General features: G+C 34.6%; 1 protein-coding gene and 1 long non-coding RNA gene across 3 annotated transcripts in view; one reads left to right on the top strand and one right to left on the bottom strand.

Annotated features, from left to right (window-relative positions):
- The window catches only part of LOC126747387 (hemicentin-1), a 106,695-nt gene that overhangs the window by 72,930 nt on the left and 10,346 nt on the right, over positions 1-23,419 (top strand). For both annotated transcript variants that reach the window (XM_050455972.1, XM_050455973.1), the window contains 3 exons: positions 2,445-2,644; positions 2,896-2,986; positions 14,663-14,854. In XM_050455972.1, coding sequence (XP_050311929.1) covers positions 2,445-2,644; positions 2,896-2,986; positions 14,663-14,854 — 483 coding nt within the window. The remainder of the gene's footprint in view (positions 1-2,444; positions 2,645-2,895; positions 2,987-14,662; positions 14,855-23,419) is intronic.
- LOC126747405 (uncharacterized) lies at positions 20,921-21,971 on the bottom strand. The gene is made up of 3 exons (XR_007664181.1): positions 21,714-21,971; positions 21,367-21,654; positions 20,921-21,311 (listed from the first exon to the last, which is right to left on the bottom strand). It is a non-coding gene; the product is annotated as an uncharacterized LOC126747405 (long non-coding RNA).

Raw genomic sequence — 23,419 nt, 5'->3', positions numbered from 1 at the left:
CACAAACCTAGCCGAATACTTGCTAGGTCGAAAACAAGTTGGCTTAATTTCAAGTGTTGAAAGGGGGCAGTGAAAAGGGCAAAAAAAAAGTGTTACTTCTGGTTGATGGTCATGCTAGCCATAAAACTCTAGATATTACAAGATTTGCTAAAGACAATGAAATAGAAATGATATGTTTCCCACCTCATTGCCCCCACCGGCTGCAACCTTTAGATGTGTGCTTTTTTGGGCCACTAAAAACATTTTATGATTAAGAAATTACAAAATGGCTAAAATTTCATCCAGGCAGAACTGTTTCTTCATATCAGATTGGCGGGTTATTTGCTGCAGCATATGAAAAAGCAGCTACAATTCAAAATGCTGTAAGTGGGTTTATGAAAACAGGAATATGGCCGCTAAACCCAGATATATTTCCTGATTATCTGTTTAACCCTGCAATGGTCACAGATAGATATCAAGATGGTAATACTCAAGTGGCTAACCATTGAAAACATCTTGTCGAACTTGCATTGTCTTATTTATTTAATGTAATACGACGTTTCGTTTGGATATCCACAGAAGTGTAATATAATAAGTAGTATATCCACAGAAGTGTAGTATAATAAGTAGGCCCATCCAAAGGACGCGTCCAAATCAAATCAGAGACGAGGCCACCACGACAACCAGACTTCTACCCATACCTTATATTAGGGGTACATCGGAACAAATCCGACGCATTGCCAGCAAGTACAATATTAGAACTGCCTTTAGATCTAGCACCACTATCAGAAGCGTGGTATCAAAGACCAAACCAGATGGCCTGTTGGATACCCAAAATTGCGTCTACCAGATCCCATGTGAGTGCGGTGACTCATACATAGGTGAAACGAAGCGCCCCCTAGAAGTCAGAGCGAAGGAACATCGCAGCTGGACCCAAAGAGGAGAGGTTTCCAAATCCGGAATAGCAGAGCACGCGTGGCATAATGGACACAATATCCATTGGTCAGAAGCCAAGATTCTGCACAAGGAACAGCACTGGCGGAAGAGGAAGTTCGTAGAGGCAGATTCATTTCACAGAATCAGAGGATCTTCAGCCAGCCAAGCGTCGATATACCCAACATCTGGAAGCCTCTACTCTCAGGACAGTGTAGGATCTAGAGAGAGGCGTGTCCTCCCCCAACTCTTTTCACGGATGACTTTCCTTTCCACATCGCTGCACACATCTAGTATATAAGCCTTTAGAATAGTAGTTTGCTGTCAGTTTACACTTGATAATGGTTGGAGATACTTACCAACCGAAACGTCGTGTTACATTAAATAAATAAGACAATGTAAGTCCGACAAGATGTTTTCAGCGAACATGTGGTTTATGCATGACGGTGCCCCCCCCCTCATTTCCGTATAACAGTGCGTGACTATTTGAACTTTGTGTTTCCTGAGAGTTGGATTGGGAGAGCAAGCCCATTACCATGGCCTCCATGCTCCCCGGACTGCAATGCTCTGGATTTTTTTTTCTGGGGATATGTAAAAAGCCTCGTCTAGGGCAAAGAATTATTGATGCCTTTGAAACAATAAGAAATACTCCCGGAATTTTAGAGCGAGTAAGACAATCTATGAGAAGACGAATGGAGGCTTGTATTGCAGCGGGGGGTGCGCATTTCGAGCACTTCTTATTAAAAAAAATATTTGTTTCTCAGAAGTTTATTGTTTATTTAAAAAAGAATTAATTTTTATGTTAATAAATGTTAAATAATTTTTTAACCAATTTTTGTATTTTTATAAACCGTCATTCTTTAATGTAAATAATTGTTCATCAATTTATTGAAAAAACCTCAATAACGAAGTTTCAACAATAGCAAAACCAGTCTACCTATTTATTATTAAATGTCACAGCCTACTACTTAATATTATCTGTTTAAATTTTAATTATGACGTTATTGGTAGCCTTTTATTAATCGGTGATTTTCTCAAAAACTATTCGTATTATCAAAAAAATGCAAGAGACATAAAATTTAGATTTTTGTATGGCCCATATTCTGGTGTAGCTTAATTTTTAAAAAAATGTATGCGTACATAATATTTTGGTCGTCAAAAGTGTGCACTTCCTCAGTTTACCCCTTAAAATTAGTTTTACGCCTTTTCTAAGATAAAAAGTAAATAGAACGCCTAAAATAACGGGGGTTATCCAAATTTCGTTAAATTTGATGCAAAACTGTAGACACAGTTTTAAAAAATCGATTTTTTTTACACTTCTTGCGATGGCTGTAGCTTGAAGGGGGTGCATTTTAGGACCCATGTTTATAGAAAAAAAAAGTCTTATTTTGACCTCAGGAATACGCCCTTAAAATATATGTAGTGAATTTTGAAACACCCTGTATAACTATCTTGTGTTACTTTAGAAACTTCATGTTTCAGCAGCTTTATTACGACAAATAAAGATAAATAAATCAACTCTTTTATTGTAGATAAACCAAGACCAAAGTACGAGAGAGAAAACGTGGTTTTTGGGTATATTAATGGCTACGTTAATTTAACTTGCGACGTTGAAGCTGTTCCTGCACCTACATTCAGATGGCTATATAAGAAAACAAAAAATGCAGGATACAAACGGATTGGCAAAGAAGTGACTAGCAACGAAGAAACACCAACAACATCTGTCTTAATGGTAAGTCTGTGTTTTTTACTATATGCCTGCAATAGATCTGTTTTTGGTAAAAAGGTTACTTGATAAGGTTTTAACCCTAAGATTGGTTCATGCAAAGATGTCGTCACAATGAATTTTTTATATCGTTCACTTGAGACAAGTTGGCCTAATTCTTTGCTGAGGTTAATAAATAAATGCTATTTTTCCCTATCTTCCGATTAGTTGCTGAGATTTGTCTCTTTAAATTTATAATCCTCTAAATCACTTTTCAGTTATATCTAAACGAAGACAGCTTTGGCGAGTACAAGTGTATAGCATCTAATTCCGAAGGAGAAATCGATATCGACTTTTCACTCAAAGAAGGTAAGAATTCCTAAAAAACTAGTGAAATGTTTTTGTTAAATATAACGAGAGTGAATTAAATATTAACCAAATTATTTTTGTAATATTTACTTATAAAACAATACAAAAACACTATTGGCTATTATTGTATATAATCCACTTGACCTTCTAAACATGTTTCTCGGCGGTCTGAAAACCAAATAATTGCTCCTAGAATCATTGAAGCTACCAACAACCAACTGCGCACCAAATTATCATCTCCAAACAATCGATTGTCAAAGGGTGACCAACCTCAAGGCGTATGGGGGGGTCGTCAAGGATTTACCCGTTCATATTCTCCAGTTTTTAATTTCATTTCACCCCCTGTATGTTCTGCTATTATCTTGGAGGATGACGTTTTTGACAAAGACATTGCGTCGTTTGCTGCCTCCAACAGCTAGGACTTATGCTGGACGTGGACCATGTTGGAATTGAGGAACATTCATTTGCACTCGAAAAAGACGGTCCTTGGCTTTCGTTCATTATTTTGATCTTAGATAAACAACTTTGGAATCGGACATAGACTTTTTCGAAACCAAGATGCTTTTTAATGCTTGTTCGAGTACTTCCAAAGCTAGTGCCTAACTTTAAATCGATTTCATGGTTGTACAAACTGACTATTTGTCCTTGAGTATTTCTAACTATTTATTCATCGTTTTCTTCACTTCTAATACACTACACTGTGTCCTGTATACGCTTGATCCACTCGGTTATGAAACGTAAGTCAAGCCACGTTTTCTTAAAACAACAACCTCCCTAGTACAAATTGGTTTATAAAAGATGTTTTAATAAAAACACAAGATTTGAATTACGCGCCATATTTGACAGTCATAAAGTCACCTGATTATAACGTGATAGATAAGAATTAGTAAACATGGAGTATTACACGGTAGAACAACGGGTCCTGATTGTCAAAAATTATTATCAAAATGGTAAAAGCTATGTAAAGGAATTATTAATAATATTAGGCAAATTCTTTAAAAGCGAAGTAGGTTACATTTTATTTATTATAAACATTAATAGTTGGTTGCAATAATTAGTCGACCTAGTATAGCAGCTATTTGCAAAATAAGCTATATCGGTTACTATCGGCTCGTGTCTAATTAGGTAACTGTGACGCTGTTCAATTGCCTTTTGTTTAACAGTTTAAGATGGGGAATTTTCTTTGTTTTACTTGTCCTTAGTACCCGGCAGGGCCGTAGCTACAATATGGCGGATCAGGGCGCCGCCCTGGCAGGCAAAACGAACGCCCTGGTAAAAAATTTATACAAAAATTAAATTTAAAAAATAAAAAAAAACATTCTCTACATACCAGGATCTAGTAAAAAGCTTGAATTTTGTTATGGGTACGAATTAAATTATGTTACGGGTAATTCCCCAGTTGCCAACACTGCAATTCCCAGCGCGACGACGCGACGGCGACGGCGCTAGGACGAACGACGATACATTTCCTATTCTCAGTATTTTTTGCACTTGCATCTCGGCGGGTGGCAGTAATTAGATTTCTGTCGTTGAATTTTTTAAAGCACGTTTCGGTTTTTTATATTATTTCGGTTCGGAATTGTTAATTATATATTTTTGCTCCGCAATCAAATCAAAGCTTGTTTTTTTAAAGTGCGAAAGGTATTTAAAATGAGATAGAGCCTGGCTGCTCTACCGACGGAAAAAGCTTGACAAACTCTTCAAAAGCACAGGGACAGAGTCTTAACATGCACGTTACTGATCTGCCAAAAGCAGGTGAGCCTATAAAGCAAATTATCCTAAAAGAATATCCAAAACAAAATAATGGTCGTGTTTTTCGTGCGTTTTGGTTTAAATCATTTAAATGGCTTGAATATTCTATAGAAAAAGATGCCGCTTTTTGTTATGCTTGCCGCCAGTTTCAAACGTTTAGCAATAAAGATTTAACATACACTCATGTAGGATTTACGAATTGGAAAAATACAATGGATTCCAAAAATGGATTTCCACGACATGAAAAATGAAATTCATTTAAGAGCTATGATTATGTGGAAAGAACGATCTTCTCGGGACATAACAGGCACTGCAGTTTCAACACTTATTAATAGCGAGTTGCTTGAAAAATATCGATATTATGTAAAATCAATCGCTGATATCATACAGTTATTAGCAGTCAACGAACTTGCTTTGCGAGGAAGCTATGTTGTGGAAGAAGCAAAGGAACGAGGTTTATTTGCTAGTCTTTTTGATTATACTCTTAAAAAGGATAAACTTCTTGGAGAGGCTAATAAACATATCCCCAAAAACGCAAAGTACACGTCTCCTGACATACAAAATGAAATTATAGGAATATTAGCTGAAATAGTACGTGAAAGCATAGTAAATGATGTAAAAAATTCTGATGTATTATGGTTTACATTTCTAGAAGATGATACTAGAGATAAAAATAACAGGGAAAATGTGTCTATAGGAATTCGTTACGTAAAAGATCGGGTCGTTAGTGAATCCTTACTAGGTATTTACGTAACTGACAAAATGGATGCTAAAACGTTTCCAGATATGACACTTAAAAATTTTTGATAAATATGAAATTGAACGTTCGCGTTTGTTGAGTCAGTGCTATGACGGAGCCAGCGTCATGAGTGGTAAAAAAGGTGGAGTTTGTGCTCTTATGCAATGCATGACTTTAGATTTTTTTTTATGGTAAACACAAGCACAAGAGGAAAGTCCTATGTCACTCTTGGAGTGGTGCTTGCGCGAAGATATTTGTGGGCATTTATCTTGAATCGCTGCAGGTTGTATGCGTCGGAAAATATGTGAGGTGGGAGCCCGTTCCATAAAGAAGATGTTCTCCAGATGAATGAGTCCCGATACAGCGACGTCCTTGGGGTAGGCAGGTGGACTCGATGTTGATGAGCCGCAACTGCTAGGCGCGTCCTTCTTGCCGGAACAGCTCTGGGTGGAATCAGGCCTGCCAGCTCAGAGGAGCACTTACCGTGATAATAACGGTAGAATAAACAGAGATCAGCCACCTTTCTCCTGTGCTCCAGACTATCCAGACTCTTTGTCAGTTCTGGTTTGTCGATAATACGAATAACTCTCTTCTGTATAGAATCCAGCAGGTTTAAACTATGCTTGGGTGCAGAGCTCCAGCCATGCGAGCAAGACTCGAGGGAAGAGCGTATTTGAGCCTTATAAAGAGTCAGTAGCTGTTCTGGTGTATACAGTTTTTTCGTTTTGACAAGCACTCCAAGTTTTTTGGAAGCCGCTCTGGCGACCTCGGCAACGTGGTCATGCCAGGACACACTGTTGGTGACCTCGACTCTTAGAAGATGTAAAGATGATTTCATTGATAATGTTTTCCCTGCCATAACCAGCTCCGGGCCACCAAGGTTAGTCTTCATCGTAAATACTGCAGCCTGCATTTTTTTAGCGTTAAAATTGACCAAATTATTATCGCCCCACTCCAAGATTACTCTAATATCGTTGTTTGTTGAAGCTACTTGTTGCTGCTTAAGATGCTAAGAACTTGCGGTTGTCGTTGGTTTGGCGAACTTAAATGTGAAAATAAATGTGCTATCTTCCGCAAAGCTGTAGATTGGATTGACAGTGGTTCCTAGCAAATCGTTGATATATACCACAAAAAGGGTGGGGGATAGAATGCATCCTTGAGGGACTCCAGCGTTAATGTTAAATTTGTCGGAGAGGTATCCATCGACGGCTACTTGGATTGTTCGTTGTTCAAGAAAACTTTTGATCCAATTCAATAATGAGTTTTGTATGCCGATTGAGGAGAGCTTGGTTAGTAGTCCCTCATGCCACACTCTGTCAAATGCCTTGGAAATGTCAAGAGCGACTGAGCGGGACTCGCCGTGCTTCTCCATGGCCTCCGTCCACAAGTGTGTGACGTAAGCCAGAAGATCGCCGGTGGATCTATGCTTTCGGTAGCAGTATTGATGATCGCTGATTAGTCCAGATCATTCCAGATATCTTAACAGTTGTTGATTGACTGCTTTCTCCATAATCTTCGATATTACTGGAACTAGTGCAATCGGGCGGTAATTGGAGGGCATCGTCTTCTTACCCTTTTTGGGTACAGCTTGCACTCGAGCAGTTTTCCAGCTTGTTGGAAATTGGCCCTGCTTATACGATGCCATGAACAGTCTATGAATAAAGGGGAGGAGAAAGTAAACTCAAAGTCCAAGTCTCATAATCAAGCGTCTAATTTAAAGGTTACGCGTTTCGCCGCATTAGGGCATCATCAGACCTAAGTAAAATTAACAAAATTAAATAATATGGAGCAGAACGCTAATTAACAGAAAAGACATACCTATAATAATATATAAATACAAAAAACTGCACACTGACTCACACTAACATAAAAATAAAATAAGTTTATACCATCGTGTATCGTTATTGACTAAAATATGAATTATAAAACGCCAAATATCACATCCAGTTAATTCTTTACATATTATTTTATAAAGAATGAAAACAAATACAATTATGAAAGAAAAAATATACAAAAAGGTTTTTCAAAAAACCCAGGGATCGAACCAGAGACCATTGGATCTAAAGTCCGAAGCATATAACTTATCGCCAAACCGGGGTAATGATGTAACATGCGAGTAATTACGTTATATGAGACAAGATTAAAATTTTTTATTGGAGATTATTGAAAATTAGATTAGGTTCGAAATTGAAGATATCATTGACACAATTTAATATTGGGCTTCTTTTAGCTCTTGTAATCTCCAGCTTTTCGAGAAGATCTAGTTTTTTACTCTTTCCACACTCATGTAATATAGTTACATCATCCGACACCGAAAAGTTATGACCAGTCAATAAAAGGTGATTTGCAAAGGCTGACTTTGTTTCTTTAATGTCGGTGTCCTTACAATTGTTGAAAAGACTTATATGTTCTTTTACCCTAGTGGAAATTCTTCTACCAGACTGACCAACATACACAGCGGAACACTCACCACAATTCAAAGAATACACCCCAGATTTTAAAGTTTGCTCCATTTTATCCTTTGTGTTTATCAAGTGTTTTTTCAAAGTGTTTGCAGTTTTAAAAGCTATTGAAAGATTAAGATTATTTTTAAAGAGTTTTGCAAGTTGGAGAGAAAAGTAAAGATTCCATTAGTTCAATGCAGTCAGTGGGTGGTATACTGGGAAAAAGATTTTTCACATCTAAGGAAATTAACATTGCATTGTCTGGTATATATATGCCTTTTAAAAAATTAGCAAATTCGACGGAATTCTTAGTGGAGAAACAACTTCGAAAGCCTGTTACCTCTCTCAAAACCCCATTCAACCATGAAGAAAGTTTATAGCAAGGAGAATCCACAAAAGATACCACTGGTCTAATTGGCTGTCCTTCTTTATGAACTTTAGGTAGCCCGTAAAGGAGAGGAGGATCTTGCTTAGTCATTATGAAACGCACAGATTATGTGAATAGGGTTGTGGATTTTCTCGATACCGATGAGTTTCAACCTTTGACTAGGGATCCCACAACTTCATTTTTTACAAAAATGAAGGGTGTTCTCGATAGATCTTTATTAGCCTTGGAGTTTTTTTTTTAATATTAGAAAGGAGGCTCTTTATCCTATGAACCCTAAAACTCCTCTCCTTTACGGGCTACCTAAAGTTCATAAAGAAGGACAGCCAATTAGACCAGTGGTATCTTTTGTGGATTCTCCTTGCTATAAACTTTCTTCATAGTTGAATGGGGTTTTGAGAGAGGTAACAGGCTTTCGAAGTTGTTTCTCCACTAAGAATTCCGTCGAATTTGCTAATTTTTTAAAAGGCATATATATACCAGACAATGCAATGTTAATTTCCTTAGATGTGAAAAATCTTTTTCCCAGTATACCACCCACTGACTGCATTGAACTAATGGAATCTTTACTGGGAAATTCTAATCTACCCAGGCTGATTTCTTCAGACTTAATTTGCCTACTAAAAACTGTTTTAGACCAAAACTTTTTTAAATTCAATGGCAAAATGTATACACAGAAGGCTGGCTTAGCCACAGCATAAAGAAACCAGCAGTCTCACTCCGCTCGAAAATGTAAGCGAACTAATAGCATCCTTAGCCATGCCGCAGCCATGTTCTCCGGATGCCGAGCTCACTGTTTATCGAACTGTGTTCATAGGTGTATCGCCTAGTTCAGCGCCGTACTTAGCGACTGACTATTTTAATAGCATTTTTACAAAGCGTAGCGTTTTTTATAAAAACTTTTGTATTAAAAGAGGGGTATGTCAAAAATTATTAATGAAGCAAAATAATTGACTTTGCCAAAGTTTTGAATAGCTGCAAATTTGGCTGTATGGCTTAAATAACATAATTAAGCATCAATTAAAGTTGCAGCAATGTAATATTTTTTTTTTTTTGGATTTTTAAGGACATTATTTATATTTCTGCCATTTTAACAGTGTTGCCATATTTAAAATTGTATACTTTTACTTTAGTTGGTACTTAGTAATATAACAAAAATTCGCAGATGTTAGAATTGTTTTGAATTGTTGCCAACTATTTGTCTTTATTTATTGGCCTAAGAGTTTCTATTTGTTTTGAAATATTACTTTATTTGTATAATTAGTTATCCTTAAACTACTATGTAGTCAGATGTTAATCTAAAAGCGTTACTATACAGGGTGTTAATTAAGTATGTACCATAAATTATTTAACAGGCGATTGTTTGAGTAATTTTAAGACAAAAAGTTCATATGAACATAGGTCCGCAAGTTCTCTGGCAGTGTTATTTATAACACTAAGGAGTTAATTTACCCCTAACATGATTAAATTTATTAGGTCCAGTATAATCTCGAACGGGACCTGAAGAAATATTTGTGGCAAAAAAATTGGGGCACCTGAATTTTGTGCCATTTTTAATATGTTATTTGATTTACTCAAATACAAATACAACTTTTTCGTATCTCGCTTATTTTTCGAGAAAAAAAAGTCCACTTAATTGCATATCCCTGGATCACACAAGGAATTTGGGGAAAAGTTTCATTTGGAATTTATTATTAACTAAGCAAGATTCAAGAAAAAAACGAAAAAAATTCAAGAGACAGAAAAGTTTTATTTGTATAATCCACAGAACATAATAAAAATTGCACAAAAGTCAGTGGCATATATTTTAGTTGTTGTTAAATTTTAACACCCTGTATATTGAGAACGAAGAATTTCTGGACATATGTTTATATGAACTTTTTGTTTTAAAATTACTCAAAGAATGGTCTCTTAAATTTATGGTACATACCTAATTAACTTCCTGCACGTATTCTTCTATATCGTCGTTGTTAGATGTAGAAATGCGATGTTTATTTTTGTTAATGTATGAACTTTATTTATATTAAAAAATCAATATTTGTACTATGTAGGTATTTTTATTTTACAAGATAATAACATCAAAAAAAATGTTTAAGTCCGGCTCTAGCCAAGGCAAAAGCCGCGTGGACCGTAGCGAGTGTCAGCGGCATCCCTACTATAAGCAAAAATGCCTCGCCTGCGTTAGTACACATGCACCGAACTCGCTTATTCAAGCCAATGTATTTTTATTGAAGTGCGACTGCTGGTTTCTTTATGCTGTGGCTTAGCCATGGGATCATACCTTTCCCCTTTTTTAAGTGAAGTTTTTATGAACAACTTGGAGTGCAAAATTATGAACAGTTCTTTCGCCAATCATATAATAGCATATAAACGATATGTGGACGACATTTGTATTGTTTGGGGAGGCAATGACGATCAATTGTCCACCTTCTTAAATTTTACAAACAGTCTACATAGTAGAATTTCATTTACCTTAGAAAAGGAGCACAACAAAAGTTTAACTTTCTTAGACCTCTTGTTAACCAGGAATAATAATAAAATCGAATTCGATATATACAGGAAACCATCCACAACTGACAACATCATACAATTCACTTCTAACTCACCACATACCCACAAGTTTGCTTCATTTAACTCTTTATTATATAGGATGTTTACCCTTCCTCTATCCAAGGAATCTTTTTATAAAGAATTTAACATAATAAAGCAGCTTGCAGTTAATAACGGTTTTCCACTTTCTACCATAAATAAACTTTTTTTCGTATACATGAATAAATATAAATTCTCCTACCACATCTTACACTCCAATTCTTTAAAACTTAACAAATTCAGATCTTTAACATTTTTTGGTTCAATATCTCTCCAACTTGCAAAACTCTTTAAAAATAATCTTAATCTTTCAATAGCTTTTAAAACTGCAAACACTTTGAAAAAGCACTTGGTAAACACAAAGGATAAAATGGAGCAAACTTTAAAATCTGGGGTGTATTCTTTGAATTGTGGTGAGTGTTCCGCTGTGTATGTTGGTCAGTCTGGTAGAAGAATTTCCACTAGGGTAAAAGAACATATAAGTCTTTTCAACAATTGTAAGGACACCGATATTAAAGAAACAAAGTCAGCCTTTGCAAATCACCTTTTATCGACTGGTCACAACTTTTCGGTGTCGGATGATGTAACTATATTACATGAGTGTGGAAAGGGTAAAAAACTAGATCTCCTCGAAAAGCTGGAGATTACAAGAGCTAAAAGAAGTCCAATATTAAATTGTGTCAATGATATCTTCAATTTCGAACCTAATCTAATTTTCAATAATCTCCAATAAAAAATTTTAATCTTGTCTCATATAACGTAATTACTCGCATGTTACATCATTACCCCGGTTTGGCGATAAGTTATATGCTTCGGACTTTAGATCCAATGGTCTCTGGTTCGATCCCTGGGTTTTTTGAAAAACCTTTTTGTATATTTTTTCTTTCATAATTGTATTTGTTTTCATTCTTTATGAAATAATATGTAAAGAATTAACTGGATGTGATATTTGGCGTTTTATAATTCATATTTTAGTCAATAACGATACACGATGGTATAAACTTATTTTATTTTTATGTTAGTGTGAGTCAGTGTGCAGTTTTTTGTATTTATATATTATTATAGGTATGTCTTTTCTGTTAATTAGCGTTCTGCTCCATATTATTTAATTTTGTTAATTTTACTTAGGTCTGATGATGCCCTAATGCGGCGAAACGCGTAACCTTTAAATTAGACGCTTGATTATGAGACTTGGACTTTGAGTTTACTTTCTCCTCCCCTTTATTCATATACTTAAGTCTCTTTGGGAATGATGGATGATTATTTTGAAGTGAACAGTCTACATAAGGGAGGAGTCAATTCGTCTGCACAACGTTTTAGTATTAGGGCTGAAATTCCATCGGGTCCGGAAGCTTTGTTGGTGTCTACGCTTTTAAGAATTTTATTTATAATTCGTTGTGGAAACGAAATTTCTCCCAATGATTAATTCACCCTTGGCAAATATGGCGGTGTTTTGCCTTGCGAGTGCAGAGTAGAATTGGACGCGAAGAGTTTACCCACTAAGTTGGTTTTCCCTTGCTGTTACCGCGATAGAACCATCATCTGCTGTTAGGGGTGACAAGGCCGACTTAGCAAATCCTTGACTAACGGCTTTCGATACCGACCAGAAAGATCTTGTTCCATTTGGGCAGTTTAGCAGTTTGTTTTTGATCCTGTTGTTGTGACTCTCTTTGCATTCATCAATAATTCGCTTGCAGCTATTTCTGGAGACTAAAAAGTTCCTCCGATTTTCGATGGAAGGATGTTGACGCCATTTGCGATATGCTGCGTTTTTAGTGTTTACTGCCTTTTTGCAATTCAGGTTGAACCATTGCTTGTTGTTTGATCCGCATTTAGTAGAAAAAGGGATATAAGCTTCCATTCCTGCCAAGATCGTCTCTGTAATTTGGTTTGCACATTCTGAGATGTTATTGGTTCTAAAGCAGACTTATTTCCAAGGGAATGAGCGATAAAATTCCCGAAGATAGTTCCACTCTGCTGATTTATAGTGCCATACCTTCCGCGGCATCGGAGGATCCTGCGTTTTAACCTCCAATTGGCAAGAGACTGTTATCAATTTGTGGTCCGATGTTCCTAGGGGGCATGTACTGATACTGTGTACGAGTCAGGGTCTGAAGCCAAGACCAGATCTAGGAGACTCGCGAACTCGCCGTCTCGATCAGGGATTTTGGTAGGTTCCTCCACAAGCTGCGTAAGCCCGCATATGGTAGCAAATAGCTCAACTTCTCGTCCTTCATCGTCGTTCTTGTTGCAGAAGCGCAGCCAGTTGATATTGTGAACGTTAAAATCACCCATGACGATGATTTCTGCGCTTGGGTAGTCAATTTGCAGATGGTTAATGCAATCAACCAGGTTCAAAAAGAGCCGTCTATATTGGGTGTCGCTTGGTGGTCTGTAGATACAGCAGATAAATTTCGTGGCACCACTGGCTATTATTTTGAACCACATGACGTCGAAGTCCGCAGGTTCAAGCGTTTCCTCCCGCTGGCAACTCAAGTCGTTCTTGACAAATACTGCCAATCCAAAGTTTAGTCGAAATCGGGTGTGTAGATCGTATCCAGGATAAATGAGGTGAACATTTGTTGTTGAAGGTTTCACCTTTGTTTCTGCCAATGCCAGAATGTGAGGCTTATTTGATTGCAGGTGTTGATGTATTGCATTAATATTGGTGTTTAGGCCTCTGATGTTGCAGAAATTGATTTTTAGGCTTTTTGATCTACCTGATGGACCCCCCCGACCAGCCTCCACTCGGAGATCCGAATGGGAGGCGAGTTTACCTCCGGAAAGTTTTGGTCGTGAGGGCGCCATCATGCATTTAGTTTTCTTCTCCATTTCCCCTTTGGAAACCGGACACATCGACATGGCGGCGAAACGTGAGTTCCATGGAACCACTTCACGCCGCCTAAGTCCTATGTGGTGGTATTGAATCAGGCGATGCAAGTGGACAACATTTACCACCAAGTTCCTTTATGAACACAACTAATATGTTGCTGTATTTTTTTCAATATTATTCTTTTAACTTATTTTAGCACATCATGTGGTATTATTTGTTGCTACGTTATCCAAAAATTTAAAACGTTCCTATGCATAGTTTTCCCATACTAAATAGATTTATTTCCGCTGGAACTCCTTTATAAAGAAGTGTATAAAAAAACACACATGGTTGCATTTGAATTTCTTTAAATAATCAGTCGAATAGCGTAAGTTAGAAATAGACGCCCCCTAGCGGGTCTTAGGAAAATTTTCCAATAATATCTTTTTGGTAGAAAAATAAAGCAATAAAAGAGCTTTTAAATAAAAGTTGTTTTAAAAAAATCGATGCAGCCAAAGCCTACTTCTTACCATTTTTCTCATTTAAGATAGAAACTCTCCCTACCACTTTATTTGACATTTGACAGAAATGGTTGTCAAAACATTTTTATCAGGAATACTTTGTAGATCATTTCGATAATATTTTGATGCAAGTTATTAAAGGTTTTTTGGAAAAAATAGACTTTAAAGTTTTTAAGTAGCTAGAACGCCCTCTAGCGGTTGACCAATGAACTTCAAAATATTTTCCAGCTATTTTTTTGGGCCACTTTTATACTATTTTTTTTTCAACGCTCTACGATTATTGGGGCCTGAGATACAGCCGAGGAACATTCTTAATGGGACACCCTGTATAAAAATATTTATATTGTAAGCAAACCGTTTCAAATCAATCAGTCAACCAAATTAATTTAAAAAGATCCGTAAGACAGACTATAGATTATATCATAACTTTTTAGGAACCCAACCAAGACCTCCAACAAATATAGAAGTTCTAAATGTGACCTCTAACGAGGTTTATTTAACGATCGAGGAGCCAGAAGTGACAGCCGAAGAGAACACAACGGGCATGTATCCTACCGCAATCAGAGTGACACTCCGGCAAGAAGATGAAAGTTATTGGGAAAATTGGGAATTTGAATTAGATTATAGTAAGTATTTAAATTAAACCGAACATACAGTGGAAATTAGCCAAACGGAATTCCCGTAAAACGGGGACCTTCTCGAAAAAAGGCTTGGATAAGTCGATTTTTACCCAGAAATATATTTTACAACCCTTTTTTGTCTTTTTAATTTAGATTTGGTTTTGAAAGAAAAATTGATAACAAGGTCATTTTTAAATATCTTAACCAAATGACTAAAAGTTAGGATTCTCCAGATCCCGTCTAAAGCGTAATTAATCCTGTAACAATATGTTGATCCACTATTAGAAGGAGCTCGTACTCTTACGGCTTACCATCAATACATCCTCAACAATTTGGAAAAATCAATTTTTCGTAGATGGGCAATTGAATACCATATTTGGGTTGTCTCATGTGGCATGTACTCATATCTTAATTCACTTTAAAAAACCATGCATGTGTCGATAATTATTTCCGATACTGTCATATTTCCTAATTTGAAGCGTCCCGCAAGAGATGTAAAAGAATAGAAAATTATCCTTGGTTAGTATCTGATATAGACCAAGTCTTATTTAATTAATTGATTTATTTAAAACAAAATAAGTATTTAGATCAGCCTCTACGTTTCTTTTTTTTTCGTTTAAGTGGATGATACTAAAAAGAAGTAAAAAAACATTCGTGCGTATTTTATATATCAGATGCGTGAATTGGATAAACCGCGATCTGGAAGTGGAGGAGGCGTCAGGACAACTAACTTATGGGCGTATTTCCTAGAACTCTTGTTTCTTAAAAATGTCGTAATTCCTTTAGATGATGTAAGAGATGACAATCTAACATCTACATAATTTTTACAGATTGTAACTAATCGGGGTGAAACACAAAACATTGTTCAGGATATGGAGACCGAAACAGTTCTGAACTCGCCCTTATCAGAAATAAATCACGACAATGATACAAATGTTTACACGTTTTCTGCTACGGTCCCAGAGCAATCGAAAAGTGTACAAATTCAGCATGATACGAGCGAATGGAAATAAAAAAAAGCTTAACACTGGAAATCAGAGACGTTCTGATAATAAAGCGGCTAAAGTGCTCAAAATTGAAACACGTAAAGTAGAGCTACTTGAAAAAGAAATAAACGCAGAAGAGGACCCTAATTGATTGTTTTTTTAAAGTTTGCTTCCATTTAAAAAGTTGTTTCCAGCTACTCAAACCCTACGCCTGCGTCGAAAGATTCGAGACATGATTTTGAAAGAGTATGAGGCCATGCAACAAGCTTCCGGTACCAGTAGCAGAAACAGCAATAATGATCAATCCGTGATAGTTTCTCTTGAAAATGAGACTATCGCTCACATTCTTTGTCGTCTCACAGTACCCAGGTTACTTCTCCTAACTCTTCGATCGTTAATATTATTAATATATCATCTAATAGCAATATCACCAATGATTTTAATACATCTCTTGGAACTGGATTCAATTATTTGTCTCGGGATTTGGCTCAAAGTATTCTGCTTGATTCATCCGATCAATCTTCTGAACAACAACATACCTACACTGAGTTATTAAGTTACATTTTTTATGAAAAATGCTCAAAGTAATACGACGCATTATACAATTTCAGATTATTATACATATTCGAAATTTGAGTTAAATGTCGCATCTTCTTGTAAACTCACAAGAATAATCGATCATGGTCTTTGTGCAAGTTATACTCATGCTCCCACCTTTTTTTATTTTCCAGCAGAAGCCTTCTGGCAAATTTTGAAAGGGGCATGATTTTAAAGTCACTCACGGGAACTACAATTTACGACTGAACTTGATTAGATTGGTCATCTAATCAAATAATTACTGTCTACCCACTAACCTTCACCCTCTACCTCGATGATATGGTTGGCAAAAGGTGAAGCATTATTATTAATAAACTTATTTAATTTATTTTCTGTTAATTTGTTATCTTCTTTTACTCTAGTTTCAATTCTCCATCCGCTTTGCCCGATGTAGTACACATTGCACTCAGGATGAAAACATTTGAGTCTGTATCTGCTGTATCCCCTGATCTGTGGGTTGTAGGAATGAATGTCTGCGAATTTTTGATCGAAAGGATGTGAGACGTATTTATGTTTATGCTCTCAGGGTGGGTGACGGCTTCACTGCAGCACGGGAAAAGTTCAATAACACACCGGGAATATACTACAAACACTCTTGCTTTATTCAACTCAATCCATTTATTTCCACAGAGTCGGGATGCACAAAATACACGGTTGTTTTTATGTCTTGTAAAACTGGCCAAAACCCCCAAAAACCAGACGGATCGTCGGTGTCTTCGCGACGACTCCCCACCTTGACCACCGTCTATAGATTACAACAAGTCAGACCACTTCCTATACCGCCCGTGTTAAAGCAAAATTGACCTTGAATCCCGCTGTTTGTTGCGTACGAGCGTTTACCAGGGTTTATCGTAAATATCGATGAAAGCAAATTCTGAGGCGCGCTGATTATTTTTATACGAGGAGTATTCATAAGAAGTATTTTAAGTCATAAAATAAGAACTTTTTTTATAGGACTGGAATAGAATGTGTTTATATGACAGTGTTTCTTAATTATTAACGTTTTTACACATTTTTTATATTAGCTTCACTTCTTTGCCTTTATGTAGCAATGTTTGTATGTATGTATATAACAAATCTAAGAATTCTATTTAAACTATAACTTCTACTTGTCAGATTGTTTTCAAATTTTGTAGGTGCTTGGCTTTCGATAACAAGGACAGTTTTTAAAATGTTTTTGAGTTTCCCTTTTCTAAAATTGGTGTATCTAGAAGTTTTGATCAGTTCAATGAATTTGAACTTTTAAATAAATTGGAAGCGTTTTATATGGCGGATTCAAAATGGCTGCCTTTTAAGTCAAATATTATATATAAAAAGTGAATTTGAAAAAAACCTTACTTGTTGAATTGTTTAAATTTGCTACATTTTTAGGAGTCTTATCAAAAAATACAAGTGTTTACTTAATATTTGTTGAAATTTTAGAGATGAATATTTAAAAAATAAATCTAAAGTTAAAATAAATAAACAATTAAAAAACACAATTAAACGCACTAAAAAATATAAAATAATTTTAATCCGGTATGGGTTATTTTAATTTTTGAATTAGGTCGTTTTAAAAATACAAAAGCGCAAAAGAATAACAAACAATTATCATAATAAGCGCTAAATAAGTAGTTTTGTAAATTATATACTTTGTATTCATTTGTGGATATAGTAAATATATATAAAATATATGTTAAAATATCAAAATTTACCGGGTCTTAAACGCCGACATTGGTGGCCGACAAAAAGAAGTGGGGTGCTTTGGTTTGGGATAATAGGTTGTAAAATCGGCTAAAACTATTCCAGTAACATTAGGGGGATAAATTAAATAATAAACTATTTTTTAAGATTGTAATGCTTCTATGTAAAACACAAAATACAGAACGAAATATTTAACATATAGGGATGAAATACATACTACTTTATTATTGGGTAATTAAACTCCTGGACAAAATTATCGCGCCACTTGATTTTTAGAGATTTTTTTTTAATAAAGATAAAAAAAATAAGCAAGCTTATAAGCATTGTTAACTATGCATTATTAATTAACAAAAACAATTATATTCTATTTAACAAAACGAGATTTAAGTAACTAAATTCAATACAAGGAAAAGCATCGATTTTCACTAACTTCAATTTTGATACAAAAATAAAACAATAGACCCATAATGAATTCTTAATAACATGTATTGCCACCTCTAGCTGCGATGACCGCTTGAAGTCTTCGCCGCATTCCTCGTATCAAATTATGAAAACTTTCCTGCGGATGTATTCTCACTCCTCACGAGCAGCATGTTCCATGTTAAAGCATAAACATAGTTTTTGTCCAGTTCTGCTTTTTATACGAGAAAAGATATTATAACTGTTTTAACTGATATTTGTTTTTATTTAAATTTTCTTGACAAAATAATTAGTGGTGCGATAATTTTGTCCAGGAGTTTATATTTATACAAGTAGTATACTCTGATCATCCATCCTGAGGGATTATAACCTGCTATTTAAGTTTAGCAACGAGCTTTCATTCACTTTTGCTAATTTTCATTAAATGAGAAACGTATTTTAACCCTGGTTTTTAAAAATGTATATTGAAAAAAATGATCTGGCATTATATTGTCAACAAACAAACAATTAAGTTGCCCATGGCAATGATAATCAATCTGTCTTATCACGTACGAACAGTTATGACGAATTGAATTTTATTTTATAACATTTATAAACAATTTAAAAGAGATGGTTGATCAGAATTTACCCAACAAATCAGTTACCTTACAAATTTTTTAATATTTTTAATTCTTGGTTTTCCTTATTTTGCTTAATTGACGTTTTATTTCTCTATTTGCAAATTTTAGAATATAATAGATTCTAACTCTAGTATAAAGAGATATAAAATATTTCTTTGGAAAGCTTTCACAAGGATGCAAAAATGGGATTTTCAAAAATTCATGCATAAGCTTATATCCTACATTACTTTCTATAGAAAAACGATTAAAATATAAAAGAAAAATGTCTTCCAAAGACTGTAAATATGTTATGAATGGTTTAGGAGGGACTCTTAGACCACCAAATAAACTTTGCTTACCTTCATAAGCCTTTAGTTCACAAAATACAGTAGAACTATTGCTTTCAGAGAAATTAGAAAACCCTACACAAATATCACATGAATGTTTTAAGAGACATTTTTTTTAAAAATATCCCGCGACATACACTAAAGCATTACCCTCTACAGTACCTAAATTTTGGTAATCATTACTCTGAATTCCCAACGCCGGTTGATGATTATTTGTTTTTTTATATTTTGCAAAAAACTTGCTTTTTTTAATAAATCGGGTGTTATTGCCATCAATATGTCGGCAGCATCTTCAAGAGTATTGCCACCTTCTGTTGGGTCAAACAATTTTAATGTAAGTAATTTCTTAAATGCTCTGCAAAACTGAATGGGAGTTGGATTTCTCGCATTTCCACATGCATTTCTGATTTGTCCGAAGTAATTTTCAAGACAGTCTTGATTTAATTGTCGAGTAAGTAAAAATAAATAGTTTTTTTCCTTTAAAGTTTTCCATAGCCCTATAATAGATGAAATTGTTAATCTCCACCCAAATATAAATCTAACGGAGCTGGTGACGTCTTTTCCATTTTCATTTAAAAGCCTTAAATTTGCAAAAAAGGGATTTCATTTTATTTAAAAATTGTACTTGATTTGAAGTGCCCATAAAAGCATGATTATTTTGTAGGTTACCAGAATTAAGGAGATCAAATAACTGATTCATATTTTCAATAAAATTCGCTGTTATTTTAGATTCTTCCGGTAACTTTTGAAAATACTTAATATATGTTTAGTCATACTGCAACAGAATGACTAAATATTTGAGCAGCTAATTTCACTTTCATTGCTTGAAATCTTGTGGGATTAAGATGTTCATTGGTGAGTTTTGGCGCCAATTTATAGTTTTTTGTTTTATCAAGAATATACATGCTGTCTAAAAAATCTTTGTTTGTCAAACCGTTCTCCAAAAGAAAAATATAGGAAAAAAAATTATTTCTAGTAGACTTCAATAGATGTGGCACATCAAATAAATAAAATATAGTCGAGTCGTCAACAAAAAATGTTGGATTTTCCAAATTCAATTGAAGATCATTTTTAACCAACTTATAAAAATTTGGTCCCTGATCTGATGTTACAGCTAAAACATTAAGACCTTTTAATCTTCGAATCGACTCAAATATTATGTTTTTTAAATTATCTGAATTAGTACTTTTTTTTTTCCAAAAATAGTAAGTAAAGAATAGGCGATGGGTTGTTTCCAATTATAAGCAATTCTTCTAACCATTACTACTAAAATACTGGTAGCAATATCAGTAGACTTACTATTAGGTAAATCCTGAAATCCAATTATTGTATCTTTAGAATGATTATAAAATAGATTTGACTTAATTGAAATTTCATCAATTCATAAAATAGAATCTTTTGCTTTATCGGACATTACAGACACTTTTAATTCTAAAGATTCAAAAAATAAAATCATTAAAACCGGTAGAAATGCTCCAACTTTGGGTAATTCTTTTAAGGGTTGTTATAGAAGGCAGCGTTATAACCTTAGATAATTTTTTATAGGCTTTTGGTCCTAGTAAATATAATGTAAGAGCAAATTACTTAAACTCTTCAGAATATCTTGCACCTTTTTTGACTTTATCAAGCAATAATAATTGATTTCTAATCAGCATGGTGGAGTGTTCCGGATAGTTATCTTCTAGAAACTGCAACATATCTGACGTTGTAATATCAACATTTAACCGGCCCCTACACTTCAAAGAATGTTGCATTTCTTCTAGTTTTCTCTTCAAGCCTTGTTTTCGCGGTGAATTTTGTGATAAGTGCTGTGGAGTTTGGCAATAAATATCTAAAATAAAAGCTAAATTAATATAATTATATATAATAAACTTATGTGTTTTTACCTTGAGCAAACTCTTCATAAATTCCAGTTTGGGTAGATGCGTCACATTTAGAAACTGCACTAACATTAACTGTTATGGTTTTGTGAAAAGCAAATTTTTTTTCTTTAATAATTTTTTGAAATATTTTAAACTATATTTAAGAATTGGTAGTAAAAGAGCAAATTAATATACTTAAATGAATACCTGACTGAGAATCCGTTTGAGTTGATTCATCTATTAGATGTGGAAGAGCTGGAGAAACAATATAATCATTTTTTTCATTATACACATTAATCCCAGAAGTTTGACCTCAAAGCAAAAATATAATGTTTTTAAAGTTGATTAACTTCTGTACAAATTTTATATACTTAAACCCATAATATGACGGTATTCCCTTGTCAGTTTTGGAATAGCTGTTTTTAATAGTCGTTTTCCTGAGGGAGTAAAACTATTGTCATCAAAATGAAAGCTGCATATTCTTATACAACTAAAAGCTTCCTCCTCAGGAGTTAAATTGGCATATTTATGTTCTTTAATAACTCCCAAACTCTCCATTCTTGACACCTGCAATAGATATACAAAAATAAAATTTAGTACGTGCAACATATTAACCATATATTACACAGTCACAAAATCAGATCACTTTAATTATTTTAAAAATTAAAATATAACTCTAATCCAACTAAAACATCACACTTTATTTATGTTTTAAGAAAAATAATAGAGAAAAAAATAAAAATAATAACGAAAAAAAAAAAACAAATCAGCATAGCTGCCCTTTGCCGAGTATAAAATAAAAGCCTAATTTATTTATTATTTAATTAATATATATTTTTATAAATAGGTAAAAAATTATGTGGAATATATTGAAAAATCCTCAACCTTTAAATTATAATTTCTTTAAAATATATTATTTTATATATTGATAAAAACAATAATATAGAATTAATTAGGAAATGACTATAGTTAGTTATTATAATTTTTAAGATACCTATAATTATTATTCATTCTTATAAATGTAAACCCAATATTATAAATATTAAATAAGATTATTTCAAATTTGCAACTTACCTTACTAGATCCTTCGGACATCGAAAAACTGCAGTTTCGTTAACACGAACCGTGCAGTTAGGAACGGAACAGTATCCAGCATATGCCATTATAAAACAGTTCAAAAAACAAAACCAAAATAAAAAAAACCTTGTGCCACTTTATGTAAATAACAACTTAAAGCCACCAAAAATTCACAAACCGAACTGTAACCAAATTATTGTCTAAAACGCTACAAGCAAAAACTCTCTCGCGAAACGGATGCACACAAGTTAACGTATTTGCGAAAACTAAACCTGGGTTCTACCCAGCCGATGCATGGTGAGGTGAGGAACGGGGGGTGGGGCAATCGATTTCAGGGCCGCTCGAGTGGTCTGGCTTGTTGTAATCTATAGACGGTGCCTTGACCGAGCTTGAAAAATAGATCGACCCATATCTAACAGCCGATGTTGCCGATGTTGATTACAATTCAAAATCAGCTCATTACCCCCCAACTTAAATACTAAAACATAAAATATGTGTTTAAGTTCACTGCCTAGCAACATCTCAAACCGCATACATACGTCTGGCACTTCAATAATGCGCGAGTTAAAAACAAAACGAAAACTATTGCTAGCTAGAAGTAACACTTTTTTTTCTAATAAATAATTATCCTTACACAGCATCTCAATATTATCTACTAAACCTACAGCTTCGTATAATAACAAAAAAAAATGAATTGGAATACATAAAATTCGTCAGTCACAACGGAACTGCAGAATTCGATACATACTTTCTTAAGTTAACAACATTTTGGCGACTTAGCTCCTTACCCCCAAGGTCACCAATAATGTAAGAGTTAGCCTCAACTCGACCCAAGATTTGATATGGTCCCTCAAATAGCAAGAAAAACTTTTTGATTACCTTATCAGAAGCGGACGACTGATAATGGGTTTTAACAAGAACCTGATCATCCTCTTGAAATTCGACCGGCTTGATCGATTTATTAGCTCTGTTTGCGCGCTTCTCTCTTATTACTTAACAT

This window comes from Anthonomus grandis, chromosome 19, assembly GCF_022605725.1.
Source record: "Anthonomus grandis grandis chromosome 19, icAntGran1.3, whole genome shotgun sequence".
Taxonomy (NCBI): Eukaryota; Metazoa; Arthropoda; class Insecta; order Coleoptera; family Curculionidae; genus Anthonomus; species Anthonomus grandis.
Note: the sequence above shows the minus strand (reverse complement) of the source record. Positions and strands in the feature narration are given on the sequence as shown.